The following is a 26,109-nucleotide window of genomic DNA, read 5'->3' as shown; positions in this document are numbered from 1 at the left end:
AGCCATTTTCGGAGATTTACTAAATTAGCCTAGGCCTACTATATTTTTTAATAGTGCTATATAGCTGTGTCATATATATATATATATATATATATATATATATATATATATATATATATATATATATATATATATATATATATATATATATATATATATATATATATATATAAAAAGAACTATGGAGAAGGTTGTGTTCAGATTAAGCTTCTATATCTACATGCCCTGAACGTTATCTACGTTTTTTAAACCAGAAGTGTAGGTTATCCAATAACCTATCTCTGTAAAGTTACCCGGATACTTAAGTTTTCACAACTTGTAGTGAGCTATGTGTCATAACCAGGAGGGTATTCCAGAAAACAGGTTATGTGACATAAGCTGCTTTCTGGAATACCCTCCTGGTTTTGACACATAGCTCACTACAAGTTGTGAAAACGTGCGCGAAGGAAATGATTATGGGATTAATTGCCGCTAAATAATGTAATGGGAGTCAGTGCGTGTGAGTGCGTGGGGTGGGGGCGCTCCTCCTACTGCAGGCATGTCCCACGCACACAACCAAACCGCTAGTAAAACACACGAAAGCAGGAAGGATCCAGCACGAGTCATTTTCAGTGGTAAACATTGCATGAAGTTGATGAAGTTAATGGATATAGACAGAGAATGATCGCTGTCTGCTTCACGACAGGATTCACGACGTTCATTATATCTCCCAGCTCTTCTCTTTTCGACGCTTTGTGAAGGTAAAATATATGCTTTTGTTTTGCCTTTATTGAAAAGTCGCATCTATGCTTCGATTTACATTAAACTTTTTGTCTAGATAAATCAAATTATAGGAGTTTGTACTACTAAAGTACAAAATGAGAATGAGAAAATGAGAAACTTACTCTTTACTGCATTTATTTGAACACAGACTTTTTTTTGTTAGAGTATACTAGTGAAGTCGTGTGCAATTAAAACACATCCAAAGTGTTGTGCAAGATGAATCAAAGCCATCAGATACAGGATCCGAAAGGCGTCCTTTCAAGTTTCCTCTAGGTTATTGCGTAATGTTAAAGCACTGGACAAAGGATTGTAGAGGGCTGTAGGGTGACTCGATGGTGCAAAATTGCGGCCAGTTGATACTTTGTTGTTGTGCCTTTGTGATGCTGAAGAGAGTTAAGGGTTCGTCTCTCACCTCAGCTGGAGCCATCAACTCCACACTGAGCTTTCAGCATAACAAAGACCAGACAGGCGTCTCATTAAAACACCCAGCCAGATCACACCATGCCATTTACTTTTTGAAACAACATTACTTGATATTTTACAACATCATATGAAATTACAGATTGGATTAATATAGTCTTATATTGACTTGCACAGCACAAGTTTGTGTCCATTTACAGTTGCAACAAAAGATTGGCATGCCAGCCACAGTGGAAGAATCACTTAAAGGTGATTCAGAAGTGACCCCCCCCCTTTATTTCTACACACTGCCACCATTCTTTTTCAGTGTTCTCTGTTGTTGGTTTCTTAGGTGTGTGCCTGGCAAAAAAAAAAAAAAAAGTCACAGTCTGGATTTAAATAAGCAAATACATATGATTTCAAGATTTAACTTTACTCCAGTGATTTATACTGTATGTTTCATGTGTATGTTTAGCAACAGTTATTTTAACACTAACTAGTGCAGCTCATAGATATTTATTTCTCAGACAACCATTTTCCTGGTTGACAATACCAAGATTCACCAGGCTCAGTTTGTGAAAGAAGTCCTGGGGCCCGTTTCACTAAGGAGGTTCAACCAACTCTGAGTTTAAACTTGTACTCTGAGTTGACTTACCCTGAGATGGGAAACTCTGAGTTTTCGGTTACAGAACAGCTGAAATTAGTTGGTTTAATAAACTCTAAATTGACTGACTCTGATGCTAATTACAGAAAAAATGTACAGTGAAAATCGTGATATATTCTATTTACCATGTAAAAGTAGCAGTTCTTTGCAACAGGCTAAGTGTAAATAATTAGATGCTAGTTATACTTTATACTGGCAGATACATACTAGGCCCATGTGCACCTCAGTATTGCTATACATTAACAGGATGATTACATTGTAAATAATAATAGATTGTAAATGATTATATTAATTACAATTATAAATAGTTGTATCATTTTTAAACACTCGTTAGGCACTTTACTTTCATTTTTAGAACATTTTCTTAATTTTTATTGGAAATATATTCTAACGTGACGTGATGGGAAAAGTGAGAAGAACGAGCTCTGCAAAAACCAGACTCTAACCTAATCAATCATGTTAAAAGCAAGTTTTCCGCTCCCAAACATTACTGCCTACGCCATTGAAGCCATTATTCACATGTGTAGAATTCAACCTTATGTGTCGATGGAGGGTGAAGCTACAGTAGATTTGCACTTAGTAATGGACACTCCGAATAATCTTGTTTTACATTTCCATTTAGATTATTTGTATTACCACACTGATATATATAATTTTACTTAAGTAAAATTCACTTAATTTAGACCCCCCCCCCCAGGAAACAAGACTAAGTATCTTATATAGTTTTCTTATATAGAAAATCTATCTTTATTTAAAAAAAAAAAGAAAAACACACTTAGTAAGAATAGCATTTTTCCAGCATGCATCAATGAAGTGTTTAAAAAGGGGGAGGAGACAGAAAGAAACTCTGGGTTTACCGAAGAAAACCTGCTCCTGAACAGGTTAGGTTTATAGAGTTAGTTACTACGGTAACTGACTCGGAGTATAAGTTAGCTCTCTTTCAGAAATGGTCTTGACTTACCTTGCTTTCTCGGGTTTGACAAACCTCCCATTCTGAAACAGAAAACCTAGAGTTTCCCTCATTCAGGGTTAACATATTCAGAGTTTTCACTTAACCTCATTTGTGAAACAGGCCCCTGACCTTAACCATGTTGAAAATAAGGGATATACTGGAGCAGGCTTTTGACTGTCCCTGTCATAAGTTGCACATAATAATATTTTGTTTGGCTGCCTTTACCTTTGATTTTATTGTACATTCATTGCGGCATCATTTCGACACAGCTGCAGCTTTTTCTTGTGATGGGAGAGTTTTGTGGAGTTGAGGCAGTGCTTGCATCGCGATCTCAGTGATTCCTCATGGAACGTAAACTAAATAACCTGTGAAATCTAAATTGAAGGGTTCTGAGAATGTTCAAAATCTGTATTTATTTTATTGCTTTACAATCGTTTTGTTGTCTTTAGGAATCCTGCAATAACTTTATTTTACATTGATATAAAGCAGATGCAATTTTCTTTGTTCAGATCAAAATGTTATGACAATTGTAAACTTAGACTGTGAACCTTTAAAGTAGGGTCTAAAAATATATGGTATTTTTCTAAAATACATTTTCTACATAAACATTTAACTAAAGAATCCTGCAAGCACTTGAATTTTCCCCCCTTTACTCATACTGCACAAAAAGTGGTTCATTAACATGGAATGTAACAGGGACTGATTATTGCAAATGCAGATGCCAGTTTGTTCTGGTTAAACAATTTTTATTTATTTATTTTTTGCAAATGTTTGCATATGGTGGTGTGTTCTTAATGTCAGCTTTCCTAAAAATATATCCTATTCCCAAAATAAGAAATATCCCAGTATATCACCTTGCTTACAGTATCGCAGTGTATTGCAATATATCGTATCGCAACCCCTGTATTGTGATGCACATTAGCCCCTTTCACACTGCGATTCCAGCAAATACATGGGTGAAGGGTTCCGGATTTTGTTCCCGGGTCATTAGTTTTTGCACTTTCACACTGCCAGTGATTACCCGGGATATGTGCGTGCTTTCACAAAAAACCTGTAAAGGTCCCGTAATGACACGTGACATCACGGCGTGACATGTAATGTAGTCGAAAACATAAGCACGTTATACTTTCACTGAAGCTGGTGAACGATCTCAGTGTCAGCGCAGAAAGCGAAGAACTAACTGATCTCTGCTTCATTACAGTTTGCACATATTTTTTTTGTCGCGAACGTTGATCTTCCTTCAAAACAGCCAGTAAAGAGTCGCACGCTAACGTGTGTCATCCCTATAACACGGCAGTAGATCTGGCTTTTGTTCACACGGCGCTCGTCCCAGGATTGAACCTGGCAATGTTACTAGGTCCCTGACCCGGGTTCAATGCCGGAATCAATCCCGGGATGTGTTTGCTTTCACACAGAAGGCTACCCGGCAATGTTCTGGCAATTTGCCGGGTCCGACATGCAGTGTGAAAGGGGCTATTGTATCACCAGATTTTTGGTGATACACATACCTAGTAAAGTCGACTCCAGCACATCCTCAAGACTTTCAATAGAGTATAGCTCAGGATTCTGTGGAGGCCAGTTCATACATGAACATGATACGTTAATGCTTACTGAACTAATATTTCACAAATTAACCTTGTTGAATCTTGGTATTGTCACCCTGGAATATGAACATAGGTACATCTTCGAAAATGTCTGTTTAAAGGGGGGTGAAATGCTATTTCATGCATACTGAGTTTTTTTACACTGTTAAAGAGTTGGATTCCCATGCTAAACAAGGACAAAGTTTCAAAAATTAAGTTGTATGTTTGAAGGAGTATTTCTGTTCCAAAAATACTTCTTCTGGTTTGTCACAAGTTTCGGAAAGTTTTTGTCGAGTATGGCTCTGTGTGACCTTAGATGGAGCGGAATTTCCTTATATGGGTCCTAAGGGCACGTCTGCCAGAAGAGCGCACGCTCCCGTAGAGCAGAGCAATGAGAGCACAACAGACGTTCACTGATCAGAGCGAGAGCGTCGCGAAATGTCACAAAAGGAGTGTGTTTTTGGTTGCCAGGGCAAGACAACCCTGCACAGATTACCAAAAGAGAAACAGCATTAAGGGACCAGTGGATGGAGTTTATTTTTACAGAGCATCAACGGAGTTGTGCAAGTGTTTGTGTTTTTTCCCCTGCATTTCGAAGATGCTTGTTTTACAAACAAGGCCCAGTTTGACGCCGGATTTGCACATTGTTTATTTCTTAAGGATAATGCAGTCCCAACGAAAAAGGGTCACGATCGTGTGTTGGAACCGCATGCGGTGAGTAAAACTGCTTCAAATATCTCTGTGTTGTTAACTTCGCTATCAGCGTGTAAGCACATCAAGTAAACAACATGCGATGTTGTCATCAAACTGCACTTTCCACATGTACAGCTTAAAAAAAAAAAAAAAAAAGACGACAAACTGGAACTTAGTCATTTTCCAAAACCGCTAAGCAAATATATACAGTTTCAGTACATACCACATAAAGACGTTGTTGCTGATGCTGCTCTTGTTAAATTTCAGCCTCTGGATTTGATTCTGGATCATAAATATACGCTGAATCTGACTGTTAGCCATGGTTTGTTTTGTTTGGTTTTGTCCTCACGGTAATGTCACAGCTTCCAAACGCTCTCAACGCAAAAGCCTACTGGCGCTCGTGATTCTTTAGCTCTGCCCACACGTCACGCCTCCAGCCGGTCGTGTTTTTCTGGGAAAAATCGGTACAAACTATCTCTCTCTTATGAATATGATTAAACTAAAGACTTTTTGGAGTTATGAAGGATGCAGTAGTACTCTATAGGTACTCAAGATTAACAGGATATTGAGTGAAAACGAGCATTTCACCCCCCCCCCCCCCCTTTAAGGAAAGAAAAGGGTTTCAGTTTATTTTGATGGTCCATTTATCTCACAAGTTAGTTGACTTGTTGGTGCAACGTTTCTTATTGTCAACAGAGTGATCAAAAATGACCATCAAAGTAAAGTTATGTACTGAATAGGGTTGGGAATCGTTCAAAATTTTCCAGTTCTGGTTGCACCTAACGGTTCTGGTTCTGATTCCAGTTCCATTAAAATTATTAAACAACTATTAAAAATTAGTAGTAGGGAAAAATGCACAATACTCAACTACTCAGTGCTCAATACTGTTTATTACTTATTGTCAACTAAGTTTGGCAATGTCAAAATGCAACATATATTACAGTATATAGATCTTCATAAATAGGGTTGGGTATGGTAAAAAAAAAAAAATGGTTCTGGTTCCATTTAAATGAACTGTTATTATTATTTACATTTTTTTACCTTAGTTGAATGTAGTGTTGCCGGAAGGTAGTAAGTAATGTTATCAAAGGCGTGAGTGCACATACAGTTGAGAGAAACGATGTGTTCGGTAGTTAAAGACGCGATGGGGCACATCACATCTATGGAATGAATGTCATTGGAATGAAACTGCTTAGTAATTAAAGATGCAGGGTGGTGTTTCTGTTATTTGCTTTGTGACATCCTTTATGGGAAATGCCGAAATGTCAGAACACCGGTGGAAGGCTGCTCACAACGCTTGGTCACGTCTTGCACCAGAACCATTTTCGGAAATGAAACTTAAAAATTGCTCACAGTTCTGATTCTTTTCAAAGAAGTTCTGAATAAGAACCGGTTCTCGGTTCCCAACCCTAGCACTGGATCAGTTACTAAATCACTGCAATAATGGTCCAATCATAAACCCATTCGATTGGGACTTTAGATTGATGACGAAAAATGCATTCATGTGCATTTCAAATGTCAGAGTGTACATTCTTAAAGGGGTCATATGATGCGATTTTAATTTTTCTTTTCTCTTTGTGCATAAAGAAGATCTATAAATTTCCAAAGACTAAAGTCTCAAATCCAAGGAGATATTTTTCATAAAATTTAAGCATCAACCATGGCTTATTTTAACATGCCCCTAAATGTCTACATCACGAAGATTTGCATAACGCCGCCAAAATGTTCACACAAAGAAAGTGCACTCTAGAGTAGCACTTGTTGTTTGTCGTTTCTCTGATCACAAATGGATATATGGTTTTATGTTTAGGCATAGCAACGCATAAAAAGACAGCATGTCATTATAATAAGTAATTATGTCCCCACTGGATGCAAGAAATGCAAAGTTTGTAATGGGTTTTATTGGTTTTGTCTCGTTGAGTTGGGACACAGTATGTTAAGGGGAGTAACATTTCCGTCATACACTTGAGGCATTCAGCCAATCACAACACACTGGATAGCTGGGGTGAACCTCACTATTCAGAAGGATGAGCTTTGTAAAAATCAAATGCGTTTCAGAAAGACGTGTCATAGAGGAGCAACAATAATGTACATTATGTGGAAAATGTGTTTATTGAGCCTTAAACTGAATAAACACATTGCATTACACCAAATACACAAATTAATGTTCTTTTTAGCAACATCATATGACCTAGGGCTGCATAATTATTTGTATTTCTAATCACAATAAAATTATGGATGCCGAAATTACATAAATTGCTGCGTTTCCACTGTCGGGCTAAAAGCGGGCGTGCTAGTGCGTGCCAGGGCCAGTCACTTTCCCACTGTCACTTCTGGGGCTTGATCGTGCCGGGTCGGGGCTTCCTCGGGGCCAACGGCCAGGGTTTTTTGGCCCCATGAAAACCTTGGGCCAAAGCGGGCCAGATGGGGCTAGATGAGTGGTTCTGAACAAAGGAGGAGTATCTCCACATCTGGAGAGCGTCAGCCCGCGGATCATTTCAGAAAGATAACAGCTATAACACCAGCAGTAAAAATGTTTTTAAATAACTTGAGCTCAAAACTCACTTTCAGTCAGCAGAGAGTGTATGAAATAACGCGATCCAATTCGATGTGGATAATCACCATAAAAGGCAGAAATATTTGCAAATGCAAAAGTGATGCAAAAGACTCATGTATCACTTATAGTAAAACATTGATGCCTTAGAATTTAAATATTTCACAAAGCATGCAAAAAAAAAGGCTGCTGTTATCATGTTCATTTAATGATCGCGCATGTTCCAGTGATTTATTTCTTATTAGTTTTCTGATAACTTCTCTTTGTTGGTGAAACTATTTGGTTGCGTGACATTGTTCCTGAGAGGCATGTAAAGGGCGGGTCTGCGCTGTTCTGGACTCAGTGCTACCGACTCGAGGCTATTAGCTCCGCCCGGCCCATTTTTAGCCCTGGCTCGCACTGGCCCGACAGTGGAAAAGCGTCTAGTGTAACTAGGGCCAATTAATTGTCCAAGGTCTGCTTGTTATTATGCAAGCTTAAGATGCATCATTTTTTTTTCTTTCTACATTTTATTGTAAAGGTTTTTCCCAGGATTTTAATTTTAGTATAACATAATACCAATCATATATATATTTTTTTTATAATTTAAAGAATAATAATTTAAAGAAAAAGTGCTGTTTATTACAAGTGTAATTATGCAAACGTGGCAACTTGTCACATGTGACTTTGAACTTGAAAGAAATAGGATTTTAATTTTAAACAAGTCAATAATTGATTCAGTGTTGACTCCTTTTGAGAAACAAAAACTTTAAAGGGCATTTTACACTTGAAATATTTGACCCTGGGTCATTTTAAACCCTTGGTAAACAGAATCCTGGGTCATTTTTTCTTCATGTTTCACAATGCTTATGCTTTGCCCAGGTTTAAAAGTTGTTCCTGTATATTTATAAGCTGCTTCACACTAGTGTTGGCCGATATGGTCATTTTTCAAATCATCATATCGTCAGCCGGTGAGATCTATACTATGGTAAATGATATTATCGTTTATGGGTGGAGTAAGAGAGAGACTCTTTGTTCTTGTCAAAGCATAACTATTTGGTGTTTTAAACCACGCAGGTGCGCGCGAGAGAGAGCCTATGGAATCATCAATAACTGAAAAAAATATACATTCCAACATACTGATAAACTAATGTTAAAAATAAAAAGACTATTTAAAACAGCTTGTTCATATATAGTCGAAAGATACTGTCATATCGCACGTCCTGTGACAAATTGGCAGTATCTGCACATGGAAGTTATTAGTCTAAATGTTCTGCTGAATCAGTCAACGGTGAAAATCAGTAGTTTCATTTAAAGTCCAACAGTTTAACACTAATATTAGACCTAAATGAACATGTTAAATATAAAGTGTTCAAAACAGGTAAGTTCATATATTTGGAGTAAAATTCAATTGAACTGATGCATCAGTCATACAGCGCTCCAGACCGTGCACCCCATGACGAACCCGACGCAGCACCACAGAAAAAATAATGAGATGCATTCTGACATAACTGTGGCATTAAACTCGGGCTGTTTCTCATTATGCATTCTTTAGCGATCTTGCTTCCTTGTCTTCTCGCTATACGTCATCATTAACCGTCGAAGTTCAATTACAATTCTCAAGAACGCAAGTACAGAGGATGCATGAAAGTGCCCGGATGTGCTCTTGATATCGAGGATGCATCGAGTGCAGACTTGAGAGAATCGAGCTGTTAGAAATCCCAGAAGACACTCCGGACGGCCGGTGTATCGAAACCTGCAAGCTTTAAACTCGCTCTTCCAAATACTTGATGGCTCTTGGGAGTAAAAATTTATCGTTTTGTTTTACTTAATTTTAAAGTTGTATGAACCAGAGTCTGCAGTAATTTTATTGGCATATTAAAATGAATCTTAGTCATAGTTAAACAAATAACTCTGTAAAAGAAGATGATATACAATATACACGGTATGTAAATATTATCTATAATAGTTTGCAATGTTTTAATAATAATATTACATGATATGCTGTGATTATGTGGTCAATTTAGCAAGAAGGCAGCACATCTCAATACTCATAAGGGTGTGTTCTCACTTCCTTCCAAGTTCTTCCGTCCAGTCTGAGCACTGCCATTCCGGCAAATTCACGGGTAAAGTGTTTCGGCAATTGTTCCCGGGTCGCTAGATTTTGCACTTTCATACTGCCAGTGATTACCCGGGATATGTGCATGCTTTCACACAAAACCCGTAAAGATCCCGTAACGACACGTGACATCAGGGCGTGACGTGTAATGTACGAGTCGAAAACGTTAGGCATGTTATACTTTCACTGAAGCAAGCAAACGATCTCTGCGTCAGCGCGGAAAGTGAGGAACAAACTGATCTCTGCTTCATTATAGTTTGCAAATTTTTTTGTCGCGAACGTTGATCTTCCTTCAAAACAGCTGGTAAAAGAGTCGCGCGATAACGTGCGTCATCACTTTGACACGGCATTAGATCTGGCTTTTGTTCACACAGTGCTCATCCTGGGTTGAACCCGGCAATGTTACTAGGTCCCCTTTCACACTGCACGTCGGACCCGGCTTATTGCCGGAACATTGCCGGGTCGCATGCTGTGTGAAAGCAAACACGTCCTGGGATTGATTCCGGCATTGAACCCGGGTCGGGGACCTAGATTTAAGGTATTTCACTGCACTTTAACGAGTAATCTGAATGGCATATATATATGTGCAATATTTAAAATGAGCCTTCATTGACTGAGGCTGTTTCTCAATTCCAAGAACGTAAAGAACGGACTTGTGTTCATGGAGACCGGTCTTGCCAAGCTTCCTTGAGCCCCTTTCACACTGCACGTCGGACCCGGCATATTGCCGGGTCGCCTTCTGTGTAAAAGCAACCACGTCCCGTGATTGATTCCGGCATTGAACCCGGGTCGGGGACAGAAGCCCCTTTCACACTGCCATTCCAGCAAATACACGGATAAAGTGTTCTGGCAATTGTTCCCGGGTCGCTAGATTTTGTACTTTCACACTGCCAGTGATTACCCGGGATATGTGCATGCTTTCACACACATCCCTTAAAGATCCCGTGGTGTGACGTGTAATGTACAAGTCGAAAACATTAGGCACGTTATCCTTTCACTGAAGCAAGCAAACGATCCGGGAATCAGCGCGGAAAGTGAGGAACTAATCGATCTCTGCTTCATTACAGTTTGCACATATTTTTTTGTTGCAAACGTTGATCTTCCTTCAAAACAGCGGGTAAAAGAGTCGCGCAATGCACAACCATCACAAAACACAAATACAGTCGAGGATCATCAGGTAACAGAACACAGTATTAAGAACCAAGGGTTCCCAAACTTTTGAGGGGGTTATTTTAATAATTTCAGCAATTTTTTGTTTGTTTTGTGGACTAAATGTTCATATCTTTTATGTACAATATCTTACTCGGGACAATACTAAATAAAAAATAACATGCATTTAGTATGATCCCTCTTATTTTTTGAAAATTACTCATTTTTTCACAGATTCTGCAAGGGGTGACCAAACTTTCGAGCCCCACTGTATTTTGGTTTAATACATGAATAGAAGAATGAGCCTAATATCTTCTTGACTATCGACAGAAACATCTGCTATCATCTATCTCGTCGATACACGATACTATTCGTCTATCGGTACAGCCCTACTTCACACTGCACATTCTTAAACCCTGGGTTAACATTCCTATTTACATATTTGATATGACAGTGTCATTGATTGGACAAATGCACCATGAGACATAATGGGGTAAAAACCCCATTTCTAAAAGTGTGAAACCTATCCTGTATGAGAAAATGAGTTATTAGACCATTCAAAAATGTTATTAGAGCAAATATTCAGGAATTTTTTTTTTTTTTCAAAAAATCTTCAATAAAGGGACTTCTTTTATCAGTGGACACAGAAGCCAGACATATTTATTTTCAAAAATGTTTGATTTGACCTAGAATGAAAGCACTAACAGATGCAGGTAATCACACACTCTCTCTTTGAAAGAAATGAATAAATGAATGAGAGAATGAACGATTTACTTAAATAATACTTTATTGTGTATTGCCATACACACAAAGCATTTTACAATCATGTGGGGGTGGGGTTGTCTCTCATCACTACCAGTGTGCAGCATCCACCGGGATGATGCGACGACAGCCACAGTACAATGGCACCAGTGTGCTCACCACACACCAGCTACAGGTTGAGAGAAGAGAGAGTCATAGAGCCATCATCTTTCTTTGTCTTAATACTTCACTCCATAATATCCTGATACTAGCCGCATCTGTTTAACTTAAATGGCAGAGTTTAGTCCATGGAAGTAAGTACTGACTTTACTCAAGTCACAGAAAGACAAACAGTTATTGAAAAAAAGGAACAAAACTGGAGTCTTTAACTCTATGGTGTCAGCTTTGCTATAAGGAGGATGCCAGAAGAGAGGAGTGTTAAACAAACTTTGAGAGTTCAGACAAAAAAATAAAATAAAGTCCCAAACCAGCTTGAGACATAAGGGCAGATGAACAGGAGTAATGCAGCAAACTGTGCAGAGGCAGTGTGAGAGCTGATCAGACCAACAGGAGTAAAGTCCAATACAAAAGGCAGGAGTAAAGTTGAGTTCAGTTCAACAGCCTCTGGAGATGTACTGGCACTGCTGACAGATGCTGTGTGATAATTCAGAGTGTTTATATATATATATATATATATATATATATATATATATATATATATATATATATATATTTAAATATAGTTATATATATATATATATATATATATATATATATATATATATATATATATATATATATATATATATATTTAAATATAGTTATATTTTAAACCTTGAATAAGTACTAATTGGACAGCAACATGGTTTATTACAGTTATGGTGTCCACATCCAGATCTTTACTCTACAGTTCCTTCCTCCGCTCAGAAACTTTGCAGCTGCTATTTCACAGTTGGATAAAGTGTGTAATTTGTCCACCCTGTCTGAGATGGAGAGCGAGGGTGAGCAATCATTTTTCTGTGCACTGTAATCTGGCTGTCAGAAACAGCTGGCGGTGTGGCTAGAACAATGCAAGGGAAAGAAAATAGAGAGAAGGAGAGCAGAATGAGGCTAGTAACGAGCGAGAGGATCGTTGGTTGGCAGAGCCCTGAGGGGAGATAAGATTTTAGACATCAGCATTTAGGGCAGATGGAGTTGTGTGCACACATATGGCTGCACGTCTGAGCATGAAACACAGGTACGACTATCTTACATGTTATCTGACTGTCATGTGTGTATGTTAGACTTTTCATGTGTTTGTTGCATGTTGACATGCTTGTAAGTTTTGGGTCTTATCTGGATCAATCTTTGTTTGATCTGATTCATCTGCGTCTTTCTGGCAGTACAGGCCTGTATCTGTTCTTTACTGAAAGCAGGTGGATTTTTCCTAAAAATAATCAAGATAAAAGGCAGATAAAAATAATCAAGTGCATAATCAAGTGCATGATAAAAGATCTTGGAGCCAGATCTAAAAAAGACTTGTGCTCTGGAGAGTGGCTATTGATTTCTGTACTGCCCCTAGTCTGTCTGCATTTGCTACCAGTAACCCTGGGATAAAAGTCTCACTCTCTTTTTAACTGTTGCTTCTCTGCTTTAGCCACATTCATCTATAATGCTAGAATGACTGCTATAACTGGATATAGAATATATCTGTCAATTCAGTTGGTTAAAAGAATATAGAAGAAGACTAATATTAGTCTACATGAATAATTAAATTACACTTTTTGTGAGAACCAGAATTGGTTGTATTGTATTGTATCATGTGGGAAATCTACTGTTGAATAATGGATTTAGTTTAAGTAAAAAATTGTGTGTTTATGCAAATATGTTACAAAATAAGATGTTCATTTAATTTCAGAAATTCTCACCATCATTTGCCCAACTACAGCATTTCAATTGGCTATTAAAATTTTTACTTTTTAATAGTAATAAGTTGTGAACTGTTTTTAAGCAATTCATAGTTTCACTTCCTGAACAGTGTAATCAGTCACAATGGCCATGTTTACACCTGGTATTGACATCCAAGTTGTATCATATGCAAACATATAGAGTGAATGTATCTATGCTATACATTATTAAACTTGCAATAGAGCAAACAAACATCTTGTTCATGTACTCATATTTTCATCCTTTCTTGTCTCCTGATTTAAAAAAAATAAGTAAAAAAAATGGTTTTATAATTGGCAGGTTGTTTGTACAGACAGAGCAATAACAAGTCAAGTCAAGTTACCTTTTTTTATACAGCGCTTTAAACAAAAAAGATTCTGTCAAAGCAACTGAACAACATTAATTAGGAAAACAGTGTGTCAATAATGCAGAATGACAGTTAAAGGCAGTTCATCATTGAATTCAGTGATGTAATCATCTCAGCTCAGTTTAAATAGTATCTGTGCAATCATTTGCAATCTAGTCATCGATAACGCTGTAAATGAAGTGTCCCCAACTAATCAAGCCAGAGGCGACAGTGGCAAGGAACCAAAACTCCATCGGTGACAGAATGGTTAAAAAAACCTTGGGAGAAACCAGGCTCAGTCGGTGTCTTTCAGTGCTGTAGAGGTCCTTTCTAGGTGCTGATCCACCATCTGAGCTGGATACGTACTGGATCCCGGTGACAGCAGTGACCCTCTGATCTGGATACAGACTGGATCTGGTGGCTACGGTGACCTCGGAATAAGAGAGAAACGAATATTATAAAACATTCTTTTAATGATGTAGCAAGTACATCGAGTCTTATGGGAAGTGTTCCTGGTTCCGGTTTACCTAGTGTAGGTAATCTTGCATAAAACCCAGCTGTGTGTCTGAGTTTTGTCCTCTGATTATTGCAGTAGCATGTGGTCTCTGTGTAAATGAACAGGCACCAGGGCTGTTACTATAAGTGCATTTGTTGACTGGGCACAAGGCATCTATCTATTAGCATGTTCTGTAGATATTGAAAGCCATGTGTGTTAGAGCCCGACCGATATGGATTTTTGGGGGCCGATGCCGATATTAACTCGAAAAGAGCCGATTTATATGCCGATATTTTGATTTTGAAAATAAACTGGATATTAGACCCATTTCCTATAAACTGCACTTACACAACATTCAATAGCAAAATATCTGCCTGTTCTATGTATGTGGTCTGTATAAACCATTTTCCAGAAGGGATTTATGTTTAAAAAAAAGCCTTAGATTACAGTCTCAATGACTAAACAATTGCACATCAAAAGTATATATTTTTTTAATGATCAAAAAACAGTCTGATTTTAAACATTTAACACTTTTACTTTCTTCCAGTTGAAGCTGGTTTTAACAGTATGTGTGTGTACTGTAAATAAATAATAATACTAAAGTTAAAGTATTTGCAGAAGTAGTCCCACACTTTGCTGCTACAGCATTCACCTTTTTCAGCCATCTGTAGGGCAGAAAGAGAGACAGAGAAAGAATAAGCATGTGTATTAATAATATCACCATGTATCATTACTCATGTCATCATTAGAATTATAATAATAATAATAAACAGACATCTCCTACATAGGCAAAAATTAGAATATATATATATATATATATATATATATATATATATATATATATATATATATATATATATATATATATATATATATATATATATACATACACACACACACACACACACACACACACACACACACACACACACACATATATATATATATATATATATATATATATATATATTTGTCAAGCAATAGGTATTACTTATATTTAACAATATTATTACAACACTTTCCTGTTATGTCTGTAAAGCTGCTTTGAAACAATCTATAAAAAAATTAATTTAAAAAAAGCGCTTGTTCAGCTCACATTTATTTACATGTCCCCTCTGGTTTAATAATTTCTGACGCACCTACTGTAGTTACTGTAACTACACTATATTTGCTCTCACAGACACAATCACAATGGACCCGTATATCTTCTCTTTGTGCAGTCTGAATCAAAACATTGTAATGCGCTGGTGAACGTAAAGTTAGCCTACCGTTACCGGAAGATTACGGAATCAGTTCGAAGTTGAATGGTTAACGTTAGTGTCATGAACACACCGCTGTCAATTTTGAGAAGAACCACCTTCAAACAAGTTAATGCACGCTGTACATAACTTCATAACTTCTAGTCATTGACTGATTACACGCTCCCCCCTGCCACAGTTACCCGGTCATTATGTGGGAAACACTGCAGATATATTTAGAATAAGTTAAACGCTAACGTTATAGTTTGACCTCTTATTAACGTTCACACTCTTCCACTGATAAACATGGAATTAGCTTTGTGGCTAATCTAATATAGCAATGCATTAGTGGCTGTAAGTGATGTTACAGAATATTTAGAAGTGATAATGATAGGACCGTTAGCTAGAACTACCACACCGTTTTTATATACAGTGTATAAACGAAATCATTTCACATGACGAACGACATACTCACCGTCAAAACAGTACAGTACATCTCCGTGGCTTGGCTGATCGCTTTCTTCTATAGTGGATTTCTGGCGCTGTTGTCAACTGCAGAGCTCCCTCTGGTGGGCAAACTATGCAACACTCATAACATGAGTGAAGCATGAGACTCTGTTTCTCATGTTTCATCTGCCGTTATAAACGCTGATGCCGATTTAAATGCAATAAGCTCATATCGGCCGATAATATCGGCTGGCCGATATATCGGTCGGGCTCTAATGTGTGTGTGCACAATCGATTTTTTTTCTTCTTGTAACCGTGTAAACAACTTAAAGCGTTAGTTTACCCAAAGATGAAAATTAGACCACAAATTACACACCTTGAAATCATTCTAGGTGTATACAACTTTCTTCTTTTCAGATGAATCCAGTCAGAGTTATTAAAAAAATTGACCTTTTTTTTTTAAAGCTGTTTGATGCCACTCAGCAGATGTTGCACTGCATCAGTCCAAGGAAAATGTAATAAAAAAAGCAACCATTAAGAAAAACGGTCTCACATGGCTCCCGGGGGTGAACAAAGGCCTTCTGTAGTGTAATTTTTTTAAAGAAAATTATCCATATTCAAAACATAATAATTTATTGTAGCTTACACGAACAATTGATCATGAGTTCGGTGCTGCGCATGTGTCGCTGTGTCTCGTGGAAACCAGTGTTTGTTAACCGGGGCAAAGGAAGGCAAAGTTTCTTTACTTTAGCAAAGGAAAAATCAGTCTCCTCTGAACTTCGTTTACAACAGTGAGCGCAACCTAGATTCAAGTGATTATTAAGTTTTGAATATGGATATTTTACTTACAAAAATTTATCGATTTGCTACAGGATGCCTATGTTCACTCGAAGCCATGTGAGACACTTTTTATTTTTAATGGATTGCGCTTTTTATTAAACTTCTCTTGAACTGATGCAGTGCAACACCCACTGAGTGGCATCAAACCGCTTGAAAGATCAAAGATAATTTTTTAAATAACTCAACTGAATTCGTCTGAAAGAAGAAAGTCATATACACCTAGGATGACTTCAGGGTGAGTTATTTATTGACTTATTTCGATTTTTGGGTGAACAAACCCTTTAAAACAAAGAAAAAGGATGCTCCTTCTGCTGTCTCGGTTTATGTCAACTATGTGGATTGTGTTATTAGGGGGAAGTCGTGGCCTAATGGTTGGAGATTCGGACTTGTAACCCAAAGGTTGCTGGTCCGAGTCTCAGGCCGGCAGGAATTGTAGGTGGGAGGTAGTGAATGTACAGCACTCTCTCCACTTTCAAAGCCACAACTGAGGTGCCCTTGAGCAAGGCACCATACCCCCAACTGCTCCCTGTGCGCTGCACCATAAATGGCTGCCTAATGCTCTGGGTGGGTGTTTACGGTGTGTGTGTGCACTTTGGATGGGTAATTTGCAGAGAACAAATTATGAATAAGGGTCACCATACTTGGCTGTATGCACGTCAGTTTTCACTTTACAAAAATAACCAATATTCAGTGTATTGTAGTAGGCACATATTTTTTCCTTTTAGGTTTGTTAAATTTACTGTCAATTAGGTAAGTAAAATATATTTAGTGTTGGTCTATTTATCTCATTCCAGTTATCTAATATAATTTTATTCAGATTTTCTCCATTCACCGAAGTGCTGCAGGTACATGATGTGTGAATGCTCATTGTTTATCCTGCTATTTTTACATCTAAACAAAAAATATATATTTTTAATTGGTCACAGAAATGTATTAATTCAATTCTAATTTTGTAAGTTAAATGATGGTTAAAGGGGGGGTGAAATGCTATTTCATGCATACTGAGTTTTTTTACACTGTTAAAGAGTTGGATTCCCATGCTAAACATTGACATAGTTTCAAAAATTAAGTTGTACGTTTGAAGAAGTATTTTTCTTCCAAAAATACTCCTTCCGGTTCGTCACAAGTTTCGCAAAGTTTTTCCCGAGTATGGGTCTGTGTGACGTTAGATGGTGCGGAATTTCCTTACATGGGTCCTAAGGGCACTTCTCCCGGAACAGCGCATGTGCCCGTAGAGCAGAGCAAAAACATTCACTGACCAGAGCGAGAGAGCGAAATGTCACCAAAGCACAGCACAACAGTTTCAATACATACCACATAGAGACGTCCTGCTGTAGTCGTTGCTGCTGCTGCTCTTGATCAATTTCAGCCTCGGGATCTGATTCTGGATCATAAATATACGGCTGAATCTGACTGTTAGTCATGGTTTGTTTTGGATGATGGTTTTTTTCTTCACGGTAATGTCACAGCTTCCAGACGCTCTAAACGCAAAAGCTTACGCGCGCTCGTCATTCTTTAGCTCCGCCCACACATCACGCCTCCAGCCGCTCGTGTTTTTCCGGGAAAAAACGGTACAGACTATCTTTCTCTTATAAATATAATAAAACTAAAGACTTTTTGGAGATATGAAGGACGCAGTACTACTCTATAGGCACTCAAGATTAACAGGATATTGAGTGAAAATGAGCATTTCACCCCCCCCCCCCCCCTTAATGATCATTTAACAAGCCACAGTTGCCCACAAATTCAAAATGTACTCTTTTCGTGAAACCCTTTTTTTTCTTTTTTCTTTTTTTTTTAAGGTGAAAGTTTGTGATGTTTGTAACACTGTAATCATGTTTTGTTGTTTCTCTGATCTTTTTTCTTTTAGGTCAGTGATGATGCCTATTTTCTTCAGGCCTGTAATGTTAAGCAGTAAGATGTTTCTGCTGTTGACGGTCATGTTGGTTTCACCTGCTGGTTGTATGAAAGGTAAGACTGACAAGCAGTTAGTTGGTGGTTTTACTATATATTTTCTGTGTATGACTGGGCATTTATAAACTGCTAAACTACTTTTATTTAAAAATGTAATTTATTTCAGTGATAAAGTTGATACTAGTCTTCATTGTCACATAATCCTTTAGAAATCGTTCTAATATTCCGATTCGTTGTTCAGTTACTATTGCTTCCCACACATATACTTACTTGGTTTGTTAACGGCCGTCCAGGTATGTATGGAGAATTTTTTTTTTTTTTTATCCTCATACTTTTTTATCCACCCAGAATAATAAAACCACCCATGATCGATTAACTAGTGTTATATCTCCCTTTGCTCTACATGTTTCGTGTCTCCTTGTTCTGTGTGTGCAAGAACTGTTTACTCCTGCTGATGTTACCAAATGCGTTGCAGAAATGCCATGGATATTTAACAGACATAGGGCTAGACAGTGCGGCCGCTTCAGTCACAAATAAAAATAGATTTGCGCGAACTATAAAATGTTTTTAAGGAGCACGTGTGTGAATAAAGCAAAATCCCTCCGGATGAGTTTTCTTAAATTTACTGCCATAAAAATTCTTCAATACATGCAAACGGTATGGTAAAGCAAATGACTTTAATGATCATTTTAAATCATCTTATATTTTGGGGATTGAAAAACATAAATCCCGATCGATTTCCAGACAGCGAATCGATTATTAAACTTCAAAATGATTTCATAAAAAAAAGTGCTGCACGTTGCAGTGTCACAAGGTGGCATAGTTGCGTGTTAAACAGACTCAACAGTGCTTAGTTCAGACTGCTTCAAAGTGATTCTCAATGTATGGCGCACATTTACAACGTGATTGCGTTAACGGGAGACTCTTATCGGGCGATTAAAAAACAAATATCGCCATTTAAACTATTCTCAAAGTTGTGTTGAGAGTTGGGTCTATACTAGACGAGCTATGATGACTTTCACCTTGATATTTTATCGCGGATGTATGCCTAACCGAATTGCACTGTAGGGGGACGGGAACAAGTACTGTGCCTACTGTGAAATTACCACATCAGACGTGATGTGCTAACATGGATGCAGCTGAAGCCACCGGTTTGCTTCAGGGAATTATATATTTTTCAAGAAGCTTCTCAATAGAAACCTCAACAAGACGCACGCCTGTTTCACACATAATCCATCTGCAGTCCGTGTGCGTTACGTATGTGGTGCTGAAGCAGCACGGGCTTATACCCGTTGTGCTTTTTTACACAGGACGCGTTTGCAGTCCGCTACTCAGTACGTAAACGATCGCTGCACTGCTGCAGACGCACCATTCCTGGAACGCACTGACGGACCGCAACAGCGAGAATGCTGTGTGTTTTTGTTTTTCTGGCAATTATTTGTATTTTGGTTACACAATTAATTGTATTTACTTTTTAAATTGTATTTCCCCACAGGAAGAAAAAGACTAAGAACATTATTTCACACACGCACACACACACACACACACACACACACACACACACACACACACACACACACACACACACACACACACACACACACACACACACACACACTCACACACTCACACACTCACACACATATATTAGGACTGTAGCTACTGAATATTTTAGTAATCGAGTATTAGTAATTGTATTCTACCAAAAATTACATGGATTAATCGAGTAATCGGATAAAATGTGTTTTTGCTTAATTGAAGTGCAATATTAATTATGCAAGAGAAAATAAGACTCCTGGGTCTCTTAAAATGAACAACTTAGTTTCCTTTTTTAGAAAAAAAAAAAAATTGTATTTTTTAAATGCATAGAATGCAATGCATACATAAAAAAAAAAAATAATTATGACCCATTGTTTCTCTGTCTGTACTTGTACTGTGAACATTTAAGTGCCATCTCAGTTTCTGAGATGCACATTAAACATTAAACACATAAAACATTAATTTATCTTTTAATTATTGAAAATTAAGCAAACTTAACTTTTTGGTAAACAAAGGGGATTTACTATTAAAAATAAGACATGGAAGAAATGTTGTGTGATTAAACCTAAAAAAAAAAATATTTTTTTTTAGTAGTAGGCTATGTACATTCTGATGAACAATAGTAATACGTATCTGGCAAATACTTATCTTTAAACCTGATTTTTATTATGACGGGTTAATGTACCTTTACAGTTCTGTGTATGTGATGTGACGCTAGTTTTACTCAAATCAAATGGTCAAGTGACTGTCAGAGCAGTTCTGGAGATGTTGTTCACATGTTCACACGCTTCAGTGTGTGTGATAAAGGAAGTCACAGTTCTTCTTCATTCATTAACAGAGACACGCAGAACATGCAAGATTCATATTAAATAATAGACTGTTCTGGCTTAATATTTACAGATATTAGTCCATATCGTGATTTGATATAAGTGCAATGACCAAATTTTGATTAATTCATTAAAAATTTAGCAAATTCCGTGCCATTCTGCGTTAAACTGTAAATTCAGTTTTTATGACTGGATTCTACGATTCCCTCCGCGTTTTCTGCATTGCAGAAATCACATGGCCCTAGTTGTGGTATGCCAACTCTATCTTGCAATGGACACACACCACAAAGTTATCTTTACGTTTGCCCGCGCCTTCAGATCAAAACACTGCTGACTCCTTGCAGTATGCGATTTTGGACGCAGCGCTTGTATCTCCTTCCGCTTTGTGAGTGACGTAAATGTGTGTCACATAAAAAAAATAATTGCGAAAGAACCTGATGTAAGATCTAAAATAAATTAAAAGAGGCTTCGAGTCAGAGGAATTTGCCTCAATCATTTTTTGTAATCGAGTTACTCGAGGAATAGTTTCAGCCCTAATATATATATATATATATATATATATATATATATATATATATATATATATATATATATATATATATATATATATATATATATATATATATATATATAATGTGTGTGTGTGTGTGTGTGTGTTACTAATATAGGTAAAATCTCTGTCCCATTCACTGAGAGACACTATATGACAAAGGAGAACTCTTCCATTTAAATGATGCAATTTTGCATAATTTACAACTAATATAATAATACATAAAATTAGTATGTAATTAAATGTAATAGAAGCCTATGTAATTTAAATGAATTTCAATAAATGAAAATTTTGAAAAAAATCACACATTATTTGTAATTTGTCACATATAGTAGACCATTTTGTGCTGCAGGTAATAGGAGGATTTTCCACCAAGCTACCACCACAAGTGCAGGTGCATCTCAATAAATGTTGTGTAAAATTTCATTAATTTCAGTAATTCAACTCAAATTGTGAAGCTTGTGTATTAAATAAATTCAAAGCACACAGACTGAAGTAGTTTAAGTCTTTGGTTCTTTTAATTGTAATGATTTTGGCTCACATTTAACAAACCCACCAATTCACTCAACAAATTAGAATACTTCATTAAAAAAAAAATGAACTTTTTAATGAATTGTTGGCCTTCTTGAAAGTATGTTCATTTACTGTACTTGTACGCATTTTGCTTGACGATCCTCATAAGGCTGCGGTTCTCTCGGTTGGTTGTGCATGTTTTCCTTCCACTTAACTTTCTGTTACCATGCTTGGATACATGCCTTGTGAAGGGTGTTAATGGTTTTCTTCTGGACAACTGTTAGATCAGCAGTCTTCCCCATGATTATGTAGCCTAGTGAACCAAACTGATCAGACCATTTTGTAGGCTCAGGAAACCTTAGCAGGTGTTTTGAGTTGATTTAGCTGAGTGGCATGTCACCATATTTTAATTTGTTGAGATAGAATAGGTGGGCTTGTTAAATGTGAGCTAAAATCATCACTATTAAAATAATCAATGACTTAAGCCCTATTCGGACGGGACTAGTTTTACAGGGGGTCGTTAGAGAAATCTGCGTTTCACAGACGTACTTGGTGATTTTAATCCCGTCCGAATCTGCCACGTCTGTGTTTTTCTCACACAACCTCTGTGATAATTCCGGAGCAAATTACCTACCGTTTTTCAGCAAACTCAGTGATCCTCTGAGAAAACTAATCCCGTCCGTACAAGTACAATAGTACAAATAATAAAATCAAGAGCAAGATCGCGTAAACTGTTAATACCGGCTATTGTAATATCAGCATCAGGTAAGATTACTCACGTTCATTTATGTACCCAGTTACATAATGTTTTAATTACATTTAATTAAAAAAAAAGGAAAATAAGTTAAACTAAAGGAACCACAAATTAACATGGTTTTGCTATACTAGCCATTAGTATTTATTGTGTAATAATACTAACGCAATCATTCTGAATGAATGCAATGCACGCATACAGAGCGCGTGATCTCTGTGACGCCCAGATGCACAAATCAGACCCTCCCACCTCTGTAATAAACACAGAGATGTTAGTCCCCTCAAACGTAGTTTAGAAAACTAGTCCCGTCCGAATAGTGCTTTAAACTACTTCAGTCTGTGTGCATTGAATTTATTTAATGCACGAGTTTCACAATTTGAGTTGAATTAACATCTCCTAGTGTGCTACGGATGATTGAACAAACTTGACAAAAAAAGACAACACCCCAAAAGATCATTCATGACGGCAAGTGATTTTAACCACACTAACCTAAAACCTTCCCGCACTCCCACCTCAGTTGTTACCGAGATGCAATAGGCATGCTGACATAAAGGTGCTGTAGTTGAAGAAAGAGGAATATCCATGTGTCTTGGCTGAGCATCTCATAATTGTAAATGAAAGGAAATGTCTTGTGTGTTTTCTACAGATAAAGGCAGCACTGGTGACGTTGAGTGTGTTTGCGAGGGGTTATCATGCGATGATGTCCAGCATTGTTTGGGCTTGCAGTGTTTCTCCTCCCTGTCTTCCGAGAACGGGACAGCCTTTCAGCAGAAAGGATGCATTGTGGGTAGTGAAGAAGTGGCAATGCGCTGCAAAAACTCCCAGACTGTGGACATGCTGATGCACTGTTGCAAGGAAACATTGTGCAATATGAATGTTACATTGGAGATGCCAAGTACAGGTGAATCATTTAAGCAATAATTGTTTATTTGTTTAAACCTCACACCTTAAATGTACAGAAATGTACAGAAGTGTATGATGTGTAATGATGAGAGGGTAAGTACTCCACTCATGCTATTTAAAGGGTTAGTTCAGCCAAAAATGAAAATTTAAGCCATACGTTACTCACCATGAAAATTCAGTTGGTGTTATTTTAAAAATTGTCTGAGGTCAGCTTTGTGCATGCGCGCCTCAGAAGTGACGCACGTGGAAATGCAGCAGAGAGATCAAAACAAAACAACAGTCACTAATTACAGGTGCATCTGAAAAATGATAATATCATGGAAAAGTTACTTATTTTTTTGTAATTTAATAAAAAAAGCAAACTTTCTTATATTCTAGATTCATTGCACACATACTGAAATATTTGAGTTTTTCTTTTATATTAATTATGATGGTTATGACTTTCAGTTTAGGAAAATGTAGAATTCAGTAACTAATTAAATGCACTAACACTTGAAAAGAGACAGAAATGTAGATGCTTTTGGAGGGATGCTCGTTTTTAAATCATACCCTATTTATTGCATCAAAGTTTGTTAATACGTTACTATATTTATGGGGTTGATCATTTTATCATGCAAGTTGCAACCATACATATTGCTGTTATATTTTTTATTTATAACCATTATATAGCTAATAACTTTGTCTAGTGCTCTTATGAATGTTTATAGCATGATTTGTGAAAGTTTAACTACTATACTGAATGACTTAGCATAGACTTAATGGCCAGTATTTTGTGTATTTAATTTAACTGTACCCTAATATACGTGTTCTACAGATCTGTGCACTAGTGTTAGACAAGGTTTTGATAGCATTGATAATGTGGCGTAGAAGGAAAAACGTATGTCATATGTATTTTGATGTGATCGACCCAGGTTCGAATCCGCCTTTTGGCTAACTTTTTTCTCCTTTCTGAAATTTCAAATCACATCAGAAAAGGATTTATTTTCAATGAAAATGAAGTAATAATCAAAAAGCTGAAAATGAAGTTTTGGTAAGAGTAGGTGTAGGGAGGGCTTTATTGTGGCATCCATTCACACTCAATAAGTTATTGCATACTGTTTTATAATGTTCTACAATACTGAGGTGCATATAATTGCCATTATTTGAAATAAGTAATATAAATAGCAGAAAATCCTGCTATTTTAACATAGTAAAAATCTAATCTATAGCTATTTGCACTTAGTGTAAATAGCATATCACAAAAAATGCTGCAATTTGCAGTTATTGTAAATAGCTGCTGACTTTTTTGATTACTGACAGACTAATGCCGGTGATGAAATGTTGCCAGATATTGCTATTAAAATAAACAAAAACCTTTAAATAAATAAACTGAAATTATTTCAAATATTTTGGAAATTAGATCAAATGAAGTTATCGCTGATCCTAAACCTCAACTTTCTACTTTATTAACTTTCTAAAGTGTCAAATTAAGTGGAAAAACAAGTCAAAAAACGCTTATAATAGCTGGATCTGGCTGTGCCTTGCGCTCTCGCCCATAATTTTCTGAAGACTCGTTCACTTCGGAAGCATCTCGCAGCTATTCTTTTCATACCAAGGACGCTAAACATTCACGAATTATACATGTAGACATTCATATGAGGATTTTAGAATCAAATTAGTCAATCAGAGAACAAATTGTATTTTAGAACATGAAAAATTTACAGAGGTCCAGACCTTGGTGACCTCATAGCTAGCTACGGGCCTGCTTGTGAACTCTCCCAAGTTCTTGAATAGGGTTTTCCTGACAATCTTCCCAAGGCTGTGGTCATCCATGTTGCTTGTGCACCTTTTCCTACCACAATTTTTCCTTCCAGTCAACATTCTGTGAATATATTTTGACCTTCTGTAGCTTACCCTCCTTGTGGAGGGTGTTGATGATTGTTTTCTGGACCATTGCCAAGTCTTGTAGTCTTTCCCATAATTAGGTTGCATGTTCTAAACTAGCCCAAGAGGTACCCAGTATTTATACTCAAAATTAAATCAAACTAATTAGGCTAAAAATTTAATATTGCACAGTTGCTGTATTAAAAATTTTCCTAAGCTGTAGTCCTAACAATCAAAAAAAAAAAAAAAGGAAAAAAAAATGCTATATATATATATATATATATATATATATATATATATATATATATATATATATATATATATTTATATTTCAGTTTGTGTGCAATGAATGTAGAAT

General features: G+C 36.9%; 1 protein-coding gene across 4 annotated transcripts in view; it reads left to right on the top strand.

Annotated features, from left to right (window-relative positions):
* The first annotated feature begins 523 nt into the window (after window positions 1-523).
* LOC127964628 (activin receptor type-1) overlaps window positions 524-26,109 on the top strand; it is a 40,462-nt gene continuing 14,876 nt past the window's right edge. The window contains exons 1-3 of one of the 4 annotated variants that reach the window (XM_052564891.1): window positions 525-740; window positions 18,759-18,859; window positions 23,632-23,886. In XM_052564891.1, coding sequence (XP_052420851.1) covers window positions 18,766-18,859; window positions 23,632-23,886 — 349 coding nt within the window. In that variant the 5' untranslated portion in view covers window positions 525-740; window positions 18,759-18,765. Of the gene's footprint in view, window positions 741-5,004; window positions 5,075-18,758; window positions 18,860-23,631; window positions 23,887-26,109 lie in introns of those variants that run through there. The other 3 variants (XM_052564890.1, XM_052564893.1, XM_052564892.1) reach the window with 3 other exon arrangements.

This window comes from Carassius gibelio, chromosome B9, assembly GCF_023724105.1.
Source record: "Carassius gibelio isolate Cgi1373 ecotype wild population from Czech Republic chromosome B9, carGib1.2-hapl.c, whole genome shotgun sequence".
In the NCBI taxonomy this organism is placed as follows: domain Eukaryota; kingdom Metazoa; phylum Chordata; class Actinopteri; order Cypriniformes; family Cyprinidae; genus Carassius; species Carassius gibelio.
Note: the sequence above shows the minus strand (reverse complement) of the source record. Positions and strands in the feature narration are given on the sequence as shown.